Here is an 11,674-nt window from a genome sequence, read left to right as displayed (position 1 = left end):
ACCTGATCTTTTAAATATTTGTCACATGTTTTCCAAGCTTCTCTTATACAAACTCTCCCACTGGTCTATATTCATATTCATTGGTAAAAATCAATAAGTTAATTGCCTAAAAGAGGATGATCTTCCAGGAATCATTCTTCATAACGAGTCACCATTCATTAAGAACAATAGCTATTTGCAAGCCTGTTTTATGATATAGTGTTTCTAGATCTAGAAATCAGCACCATGGGTGAATTATGAACACATAAGCTCATGGATCAATAAGCCTCATGTTTTGAATGTCACCAGCATGCTGCAGTGTTTAATAAATAGGAAAATGAAATAGAAGGAGCAATGACTTGGTAATATTTGCTCTGTTTAAGGGTCAGACACCTTTTCCACGTTTACTTTTAAGATTTGGCTGGGACAGAAGACCTAGATCAGAAAGCATATTCCTAATTATTCTCTTCTGATCATACCCCCCTCATTTCCCAACAACCCATTTATTAAAGGATCATCACTTAGTTAGGAGTGCTTAAACTGCCCGGTGATTCCAGATACAAACTCTTCCAGATACAAGATTGGAAAATCTCAACTCTGTAACTCACCTGAGTACTCTGTGACCACGTCTGTCACATTATCTATCAACTAAGGCTAGTAGGACTTGACATCTACCTGCTTTGCAGTCGTGACAATGAGTAAGGTGATGTTTGAAATTCATGAATTTAAAGTACATAATAAAAGTGTGGTTGTGTTTTTTGATGCATTAGTTGAATGTTTGTTAATCTTTAGGTAGATACACAAATGTCATAGAAATAGGACTTTCGGGATATCCATGTATTCATTCAACACATATTTACTGAATGCTTACTTTGAACACCATTCACTGTTCTAGTGAAGAAATAGCAATGAATAAAAAAGACTAAATCCTCACTTCCATGGAGCTTACATTCTAGTGGTGCAAGCAAACAATAAACCAAAACTGTAAGAGAAATAGTATGCTAGAAGATGTTAAGTGTGATGGAGACATCTTTTTAAAAGCAGGGAAAAGGATAGGATGTGGGACAGGGTGGGATTTTCAATAAGGTGATCAGAGAAAGCTTCCCTGAAAAGGTGGCATTTAGACCTCAAAGAAGTGAGGGGTGAGCCATGTTGATACTGGAGTAACGAACATTCCAGGCAAAGGAATAATGGGGAAGGGGACTATGGGATGATAGGAGGTAAGGTCAGAGTGGTAAGAGAGAGAACTGTGAAGAGCCAGACTATGAAGAAGTTAAGTCACTGTCAGGACCTGGGCTTCTACTCTGAGTGATGTGAGAAGCCCCATTGATGGCTGGTGGGGACCGGAGGACACAGACATTAGTGGCATATAAACAATTTACTTTCCTGACCCAGAAAAAGTCAATTGTATGAGGTGATAGCAATAACAGTGATTGGAGCAGGTCAAATCCTGAGTGCACTTGAGCCTCTCCCATTTCCTACTTCCTAATACAGTAGAATTCCTGAGCGGGGGGAGTCAGCCTGAAGTAGTAAAAGATCAAATGAATTACAGACTATTTCCAAAGGAAATACAGCCCTATTACCTTCCACGCGTGTAGCAGCAACAACTAAGCTAATGGCAGTGCCTGGTAGGGGGCCTGCTTGAGTAGAAATTTATCAATGATTTATAATTAGTCCATTTTTACGGGTTTCTAAAATGCCTGATAAGATTTTGTTTAACTGAGTCATGGGAGTGATCAGCCCTTCAATTTCTTTTTCACTATTAATTTGCTTGACAGACCCTCTGCTCTATAGATGCTGAAAAGGTTAAGCTTCAATCCAGCCCCTGTCCAAATGATAAAAAATTGTGAATTTGTGAAATTCAATGAATAAAGACTTACTGTAGCATTAGCGTCTATTTAGAGCCACACAGGGTCCTACCCATCTGACAACCTAACCAAGCAGAGTGCACAAAATGAACACATTCCAGTGAACTGAATATGCGACACAGAAGTTAATTGCCCTCTGGCCAGTGATAAGGCACCTTCAGTAGAAGTGGGTCTGAACATTTTTAGCTGCCACTGTGTACCATTGGCATCTGCCCTCAGGACTCTATCCCTAGACTCTTTGCGGTCTGTGCAGTGCAGAACTTGGTTAATGGCAAGAGCTAACAGTAATCAAGAGTGCCAGCTACGTACCAAACACTGGGCTAAATTCTTTATGATTGTTATCGCATGCGATCGTTACAACAGCCCCATGGGGTGAGCATTTTTATAATCCCCATCTTGTACGTAGAGAAGTTAAGAATCCAAGAGATGAACTGATTTGTCCAGGATCATTTGGATTATAAGTGGCGAAGTAAGATTAGAATCACAGTCTGGGCCTTTGACCTTAACCACTTCATGTGTTCTAAATACCTACATTAGTCAGGTACTTGGAAGTCTTACAGCCTCTGTCAGTACTAGTAACACTGCTTAGATGATGATGCTGAAAATGTGATCTGTAGTCAGAACACTGGGTGTTGAGATGACCCCCTATTTCCTCCAACTGTGCAACCACATTTACCCTCCCCTCCTTAAATGTAAATGCAGATGAGAATGTCTACCAGACAGGGTTGTTGTAGGGATTAGTTGAAATAATCTATGTGGAAGTACCATACCTAGTATACCTAGTGCCATACCTAGTATAGTAACTAGTTATACATGCTTCCAGACCCTTCTGGATACCCTGTCATGACCTAGCTGTCCATTTTTATCAATGTGATAATATGGATGTTGCCCCTAAAAGGATATATAGTTACAAATTCATTTTAAGGATTAGAAAAGTATAGGTGTTCCCTATATCATTCATATCCCCTGTCCTGTCCAATCCTTCTTTCATCCAAGGGCATACATCTGGTAAGTAAAAGCTTTATAGTAAATTACTAGAACATACACAAAAGAAACCAGTGTCTTGATCTTTATCAGCCCCAATTGGACCTCCTGGCATATTCCCTCACTGTTTGGCAAAGCAAAGATCAATGAATGAATGCCATGTTTAGTCATTCAAGACAATTTAACCTCCTTCTTTTTTACCGGCTTTTGGGTTTTTTATTCCTTTAAAATGAAGAGGCCCTAAAAGTAAAAGCAGTTAATATTTGATATGTTCCTATCCGATACCCTCAGCCTGGCTGTCAGGAGGGTGCCACAACTTCCAATTCAGAACAATAAGAGAACCAGTAATAGTCAAAAAAAGAAAGAAAGAAAGAAAGAAAGAAGAAAAGAAACCCACACATGCAGTGTGACTGTATTTGCACTTCTTTGTAACAGTCTAGACATTCTGTATGGAGTGTTATCCAAATGTGATAATTGGTAAGTAGATCTTTGCCCATGTATTGGGCTTACCTATGAATTATAATTCGGGGGATGCATACTGTCATCGGTCTGCTTGCCTGCAGCCTTTCTAGATTCAACAGAAGTCTCACTGTTCTCCGAGAAAACAGAGGTCTTAGAGGATCAGCCCTATATAATAGGCAATTATTAAATACGAAGCATTAGCTTGGGATTTATAGCACATAACTAGATGAGAGCTCTGTGTTTAGTTTTAGAATTCATTTTTGAAGATTATGTGGGCATTTCTGTTTATTTAAGATCTATTTCTTTTCAAAATAAGTTTGGATCATGTGGCTCACGGGTTGAAACCTGTGAGTGCCCGATCTGATTATTACTAGTACATTTGTTACCGACTGAAAGATAAAGGTGACTGCTCATTTGAAAAGCAGTTTTTCATTGCTGTGTATATTATGCACCAATTCCAGACATCAGAGAACACCTTTAATCGGCCTGATGTTTTTGCCAGCTTTTCAGTGTGTCCAGATGTTTAATTAGCAGAGTAAAGAGATAATGTGCTAATAGGAGACTGACAACAACCTATTGGAGAGGGAGGCGGCGGTAGCTTCTGGAATCTCTGGAAAATCTGCTACTATGATTTGCTGAATGAGGGGAGAAGGGAAAGCAGAAGGGGACTTCTTACTGGAACAAATCCACACTTAAAAGTTAGTCATCAGTGAAAAAGAAATATGTCTACAGAGAAGTAGAAACCGGGGCAGAAATGCACTGAGCAAACAGGGAAGGCAAGAAAGCAGCAACCCGCATTTTAAATCAAAGTAGTGTGTGTGGTACAGGGAATTGAAAGGACCTCATGTAGGGGGAAATATTTCCTGGGGTGCCCCAGGGCTACCGTTCCAAACGTCTACGCTCTTGGTGTTCCTGGCTTTCACTGCCGCCAGCTGTGGTCCACCCCCGTCCAGCTCTACAGGGGCAGCCACGTCAGGGAGACAACAAGCCAAAGAGCTGCATGAAACCGGCGCCGGTAACTTTCATCATCAGCCTTAAGGAGCCGGTGATCCATCTGAACCTCCCTGTTCCACTGCCAGCCAGGAAGATTAGCATCTTTATATTTACCCTTGTTAAACGTCTAAATTAGAGCCACTTGTCTGCTTTAAAGACCTNTTTTTTTTTTTTTTTTTTTTTTTTTTTTTGCTTCCTGGGGGTGGAATGAAGTATCCATATGCTCAGTTAATCACTTCAGCCCCTTCTCTTTGCACGTAGTCTCTTGTAATACTGCACTTTTAACTCATGTAAGAGTCAGCTGTTTATACACCTGTTTCTCCTACTAAGCTCTGAGCTCCTGAAACCAGGAAAAGAGTCTTTTTCTCTCTTTACTTCCCCGATCACCTGACACAGTGTCTTTGCACCTATTAGATTCCCAGATGGTCTCCCCTTCTCTTGTAACCCTCTGCCCCTGATAAATTCCTCTACCAAAGAATGAAGCCTTTATGTGATTTTTTTATTGGTACAGCCATGGCTTCGAGAGTCTTGAGTAAATAGCGAAGGCCTACGAAATGAAAGAGAGCAACTGGTCACATTCATATACCTGAGATTTATTAGTACTTGCATCAACTGTGGTTAGGAACAAGCAAGCTCTACTTCTACAAATTCCAATAAAAATGGTTCTGAAACAGTAGTGTGCCACAGATTCACCCAGGTTAAGTATGCATAATCCTGGGCGTGGAGAAATTCTGATTTAATAGGTGGGGCTCAAGAATGTGCATATTTAATAAGCTCCCCCAAATAATTGACTGCACATTTGAAAATCACTGCCCTGCTCCAGACACAAATTGTTACCATGTGAACACCCACTTCGATTTTGAGAATTACCACTAGACAAGAATATTAGGGAATGTTTTTAAAAACACAAACAAATTCAGGTTGGTGAACATTCGTTAACTGTGTGCTCATAAATGCACGTGGTGTGAGAAATTCAAAAGAACTCTGAGAATAGTTGGCTATCCTGGAGGAATGGTCTTGCTGAGGAAGAAGGAAACTTCTAAAGAGAGTGATACCTAATAGAAGACTCAACCCAAATGTACACAATATGGCACAGCCCATAAACGCTGGAGAATTCAGGGAAGAAAGATTTATGAGCAAAACAGTGTGTGCCATCTAAACTCAGAGTAATTTTTCATGAGAAACATGCAAATTTAATGAATCCTAAACTCAAAACATAGACAGTTACCTTTGTCTGTATTCTACATTTTTCTCCATTTGTGCATATTTTAAACAATGCTGTTTCTCTTGAAGCTAAATTTCAAAAAAAAAATTTTTTTCAGATGGTTTGACCGACTGTGTGGACCCTGATTGTTGTCAGCAAAGCAACTGTTATGTAAGTCCCCTCTGTCAGGGCTCACCAGATCCACTTGACCTCATTCAGCAAAGCCAACCTCTCTTCTCTCAGCACACTTCGAGACTCTTCTATGATCGAATCAAATTCCTCATTGGCAAGGACAGTACTCATGTGATTCCTCCAGAGATCTCATTTGACAGCAGGTATGTATGTATTTATTTTGTTTCTTAATAAACAGTGGTTATGGCTTTCCTTAACTGTGAAAGGAAGATATCTTCTAAAGATCAGGCTACTTTCCATTCCACACAGTACATATCGATTCCTTTTTTAAGCATCTCTGGAATGCCAAGACCTTTCTGATTGGTTAAGAGAGAGAGTCATTTCTTGAGATTTTGTATCATAAAACATACACATAAATGTGTGTGTGTGTATGTGTGTGTGTGTGTATACAGTTGACCCTTGAACAACACAGGTTTGAATTGCATGGATCCACTTATATTTGGGTTTTTTCACAGTATAGCACTGCAAATGTATTTTCCTTATGATTTTCATGATACCATTTTTTTCTCTAGCTTACTTTATTATAAGAATACAGCATACAATACATATAACATACAAAATATGCATTAATCAGTTGTTTATGTTCTAAGTAAGGCTTCTGGTCAACAGTAAGCTATTAGTGGTCACATTTTTGAGGAGTCAAGTTATATGTGGATATGCAGCCTCATGGGGGAACCCTAACCCCTCTGTTGTTCAAGGGTCAACTGTGTACACACACACACACACACATGCACATGTGTACAATGTGCATTATTTGTAGTAAAGCACAGATGAGGCTTTTAGTGACAAAAACAGGATGGAAGTACAATTTGGAGATTTATTGTTTAGCTTCTGGATTTATCCCTTGAAAACTCCTGAATTTCAAAAGCCAAATGTTAATTTTATTCCATGATGTAAAACATTTCTGTATGAAAGAGTTGGCTGGATTTGACACCCTAATGTGAAATGCAAGACTTGTGAAAATCTGTCTTATAGGAAAGCTCAAATGCATGAATTGTCACTAAAGACCTGAGACCAAAGCCCCACCCAGTAGGTAAAGAATTTTTTCAAAGTTAACTTACTTCTCTGAAGTATAATCACATGAATTTGCTCATTGCTATTCTCTGCTTCCTCTTCAGCAATGATATATTTTACTAATTAGCACTAGACATAAGTAAGTCACTGAAGTCAACATTCCTGGTCTCTTAAAAATGTTCTCCTTTGTTCATTTCACCAGTAGATATTTCACTACCTTCTAGATTGTTACAAATGGGAATTCAGAAAACATGCAAAGTATTTGTCCAGCAGCCCCTGCCCACATCCCACCCACTTAGCTGCATCCCAGTGAGAGTTATCAGTCCTCAAAAGAAAACTCAGGAAAGAGTTTATATTTAATACGAATAACAAGCTAAGAAAATTACCACTCAATCTTGAGCTGTATAAAGTAGAAAACGAAAAAAACCCAGATGTGCATGGAAATTTAAAACATTCAGCATCCTTTCCACAAATTGTGTGTAAGAACTGATAATGAAACTTAAAACATTCTCATTGTTTTTATTTTTGTGCAGGGGTAACCGTTTAGGTGTCTGACAGAACCCCAGACCTGTTCTGCCAGGGGATCAAGTTTGTCTTCTCCCAAAAGACTTAGTCTAAAACACCCATTCTGAAGTGTTTCTCCCAGCTCAGTAACAACTCCGGGGGAACTTTCTGAGGGACTGCGGTCAAAGTCATTATTTAGATAGTGCAGGTTTATCTGTTGTGCATCAGAGAAACGAAAGGAACAAAACACAGCCATTCCCCGCCTCCCCCATTCTCCTATTGAAGGCAGAGGCGAGTCGTCAGCCCTTCAAGCTTTCTCCATGCTTAGGGAAAAGTGAGTCCCAACAAAACAAAACAAAACAAAAAAGTCAAAGAAATAGCAACCTCCATGACATGGAGGTATGTTGAATGACTCAATGAACTCAAGTAAAGGGAGAAGGTTGGGACTTGAGAGAGGCAGGAGATGAGTGGTCGTGACCCAGAGCAGAATGTTGGCATGATGAACTTTTGAAAGAGAAGAGAGACTTCCATCCATGTGGTGCGGCTTCAGGCTCTGGTCGCTTGTCAGCGCTGGCAGAGTGAACAGACCTGTTGCTTGTGGTAGCTAACACCCCTTTCCTTCTCCTGGTTTGACTGAATTGTCTTCATCCCTTTGTAAAATGCTCCAAGTTATCATTTGGTGCTGCAAGTCACATTTGAATTCAGAACAACGGGTCCCCTTCATCCAGCGGTCTCAGCTATTACAGACCTACCTAATCTGTCAGAAGAGGTGTAGGTGTTTTCCAAGGGATACAGGTGGGAGCAAGCAGTCTAACTCTGCTGCCTCTAAGACATCAGCTCATGCAGCATCACTCTGGGTAACACAAATCTGACTCTGATCACATATATAAATAATAATAGTTACAAGGTCTTACATCTAAACAGTACCTTTTCCATTTGCAAAGCCCTCAGGCATGCATTATGTCATTTTGCTCGCATAGTATCCCTGTGAACTAGAGGTCTTTGTGTTAGTGCATTTTATGCATGAGGAAACAGGTTCAGAGAGATTCAGTAACTTGCCCAACATCACACAGCCACCAATTTGTATTGTAGCAGCTTTTGTAACCTTTCTGTTATGCCACAGCTACCCCATTTCAACCTGTCCTTAAATAAACCTGGTGATTTAATTTATACTGGATAAGTTGTGTATGGGTCACCACAAGAAAAAAAAACAAGTGATGTTAAAAATCCAGTTCTTTCCAACACATTTCTTTTTTTTTTTCTTTTTACAAATAGTTTATTGTCAAATTATTTTCCACATAACACTCAGTGCTCATCCCCAAAGTGCCCTCCTCCATGCCCATCCCCCCTCCCCCCCACATCCCTATCTAATACATTTCAATGACATTATTTACAAACTTCCTGTTGGTAGAAGAACACAGTTGAAGGACTGCTAAGATGGGCCTTTCCTATATGCAAATTATTATTCAGCAATTATTATGTGTCAGACCTCATACTAAGCTTTTACATGTGTTATCTCATTTAATCCTTACCCAAACTCCATGTGGTGGACACTATTATTATGCCTACTTTCCCAGTGAGGAAACAAGAACTGAGGTGTTAAGTAAGTCACTTGCCCAAGTTCACAACCATTGAGTGTCAGGGCCAGGATTTGAACCCAAATAGACTGGTACCGAGAGCCTGACCTCTAAACCACTATGCCGAGCCACTTTGGCTCTTTGGAAGGCTGGGCTGGCTAACCCTAAAAAGACTTATGGCCCTTCTGCATCCCCGACTGTGGAGTTGCACGCTTCAGACAGATCTAGAATGTTTATGTGCCATAATCAGGCGAACCACTCTGCTTTTTTTTGCTTCTGCCACACAATTGAGAGATAGCTGGATAAGCCAATGAAGAAAGAATTATCAAGGGGCTCGTTTGCCTCCTAGCAAAATGTGACCCCACAGATGACTCGCTGCTGAATATTGTCGCCAACAGGAGCCTTTGGAGCTCGAGACGGACGCACAGGTGACTAATTGTTGCAAGGACACATAAAGGTTAAACATCTGTTCATCCTTGTGCATCCAAGTGAGACTAGCTTTTTTTGCTTCAAGTTTGCTCCATTGGCACATGAGAGCACACAAAATGTGTACCTCCTGTGTCCCGTGATGGCATATGTCACTGTGAACATGTAACCTGCCCACGGTCACATCTCTGGCAAGCCCAGCTCGGTTACCATTTTTTCCCCTCAATACATTTTACCCTGTAACCTGAGTTTCATCTTTTCGATCTACTCCAAACATGACTACAAAGTAAGCCACATATTATACGTGCTCTGTATGACTTATTACTTTTTAATAATGTAAATAGGTGAACAGAAGCATTATTGATCTTCAGTGTCTAAGCATTTAATCACTATTAATAATGTAAAAGGTTTTTATAAATATGTAAAAACAAGAGTACATTAAACTAAACGACAGCAGTAATTTGCAAAGCCAGACATTTCACTCGCCATCACTAATGGAGAAGTGCATTTAAAAAACAAAATCCTACCAGGGTTAGTGCAACCGCTGACAGCAAGGTCTGGCCAAACTCATTTGTCTGTTTTGTAGCCATGAGAGGCTGACCCCGCATCAATCCATGTCAGGCATCTACATCAGAGGTTGCTTAGTATCAGCCCGCAGATGTATTTTGTTTGGCCCAACATTTAGAAATTAGAAGATCTGATATAAAAATTGGAATGCTTTCCTCCTTTAGAAAATTTACAAAGCGCAGCATCTCTGCACCCATGGGCATGACGTAGGTGGTGTGGAGCTGGGGGCCGCTGCCTCTCTGGATGGGATATGACATGTGTCTCCAAGTCACCATTCACTGCTCCCCTTACGCCTGGCTCACTTCCATCACATTCAGCGGCATGCCTGGGCCGGCTGGAGTTTGAGTTTGTAACCTCTGGACTACACAGCTTTTATAGCCTTCCTTGGAATGACCTCAGGTGTTTGGTTTTGTCTTTCTGCTGTGTTTCCCTGAGGGTCTTTGAAAATCTAATCTTACCATTTTACTTAACTTGGGGCCCTTGCTTTGTTGGTTTAAAAAGAAAATAAGGTGACTGAACATGAATTGGAAATCACATGAATGGAATAATATTTCCACCCTTAGTTCACCTGGGCACCTGTGTACACGCTGCAAATAGTTGGTAGAACTCTGCCTCACACCTTAGACCAATCACTCCCTTGAGGCAGGGGATTTTAACCTATGGTATCATGTATCACCAATCATGACATCATATAATCCAGGCCCCACTGTAGTAGGAGCAAAATGTCCATTTTTATGAGAAGGACATTGAATGGCATTTGACTATTGTGTTTATCACTTAGAAGGGTTTTAAGAACAATTTAAAGATCTAACAATTTCCAGCAGTACTGTTGGGTGAAGTTATGGCAGCCTTTTCTGCCCACTCCTGGTAAATGCCCACCCTTAGTTGAAAAGTTCTAGAGTTGTGACCAAACTTAGTATAGCATTACCTACATAACAGCACTGTTAGCAGGGTACAAAGTGAAGAGGTTAAACAAAGTGATAGGTGTCTTCTAGTTTCTGTGAAGTTGCTGTATTTTAATTTCTTGCTCCACGTTGGGATGTATACAGTATTAGCCCTGGATTATTCTAATTGCTAAAGCTTAAGTTCTTTGAGGACAATGACCAAGCCTGATTTGTTCTCTCCTTGTTTTGATTATCTATTGCTATGTAGAAAACCACTCCAATACATAATGGATTAAAATAAATTTTATTATTACATTTCATGATTCCGTAGGTCACAAATTCACACAGGGTATGGCCAGGATGGCTTGTCTTTTCTCTGTGATGTTTGGGCTCTCAGCTTGGATAACTCAAATAGCTGGGGGCTGGAACAGCTGGACCAGAGCCAGGAATCTCTCTTTCTACATACAGCCTACTTGGGCTTCCCATCGGCATGGCAGCCAGCCTTGAGTTTGTCAGAGCTCATATATGGTGCCTCATGGCTCCAAGAGGGAGCATTCCAAAAAACAAGAAGTAGAAGATGCCAGTCTCTTAAGGCCTATGTCCAGAAGTTTTAACAGTGCCACTTAGGCTACATGCTGCTAGTTACAGTAGTCACAGAGCTTGCTCAGATTCAAAGTGGAGAGACATAGGTCCCCCCTCTTGATGAGAGAAGTATCAAAGAATTCGTGGCCATCTTTAATCTACCATACCACTGTATCCCCAGATTCTAACACAGTACTTAGCAAAAAGCAGGGAAAGAAGGAGTGAGTGACATCGTTGTAGTAATATTGAAGCACTCTTCTCATATTTGCCAATGAAAAACTCATTTTGTTGCCTAGAACACACAGATGATATTAGGACCTCAAATAAGTCAATTCCCAAATGTAGAACCAGCCTAAAGGTAAGATTACTGTTCTCCAAATAGCACAGGAACAAATTCATAAAAGATGAAGTGATTATCTAATAGTAGCAAAGTAATTA

The 11,674-nt window shown here is 40.3% G+C and overlaps 1 protein-coding gene across 1 annotated transcript in view; it reads left to right on the top strand.

The window, feature by feature from the left end:
* Window positions 1-11,674, top strand: part of TENM1 (teneurin transmembrane protein 1) — a 556,664-nt gene that overhangs the window by 382,565 nt on the left and 162,425 nt on the right. The window contains exon 15 of the mRNA XM_077763513.1: window positions 5,609-5,825. Within this exon, the coding sequence (XP_077619639.1) occupies window positions 5,609-5,825 (217 nt within the window). The remainder of the gene's footprint in view (window positions 1-5,608; window positions 5,826-11,674) is intronic.

This window comes from Crocuta crocuta, unplaced genomic scaffold (assembly GCF_008692635.1).
Source record: "Crocuta crocuta isolate KB4526 unplaced genomic scaffold, BGI_CrCroc_1.0 scaffold482, whole genome shotgun sequence".
NCBI classification, from domain to species: domain Eukaryota; kingdom Metazoa; phylum Chordata; class Mammalia; order Carnivora; family Hyaenidae; genus Crocuta; species Crocuta crocuta.
The sequence above is the reverse complement of the archived record's forward strand: the minus strand, read 5'-3'. Positions and strand labels throughout refer to the sequence as shown.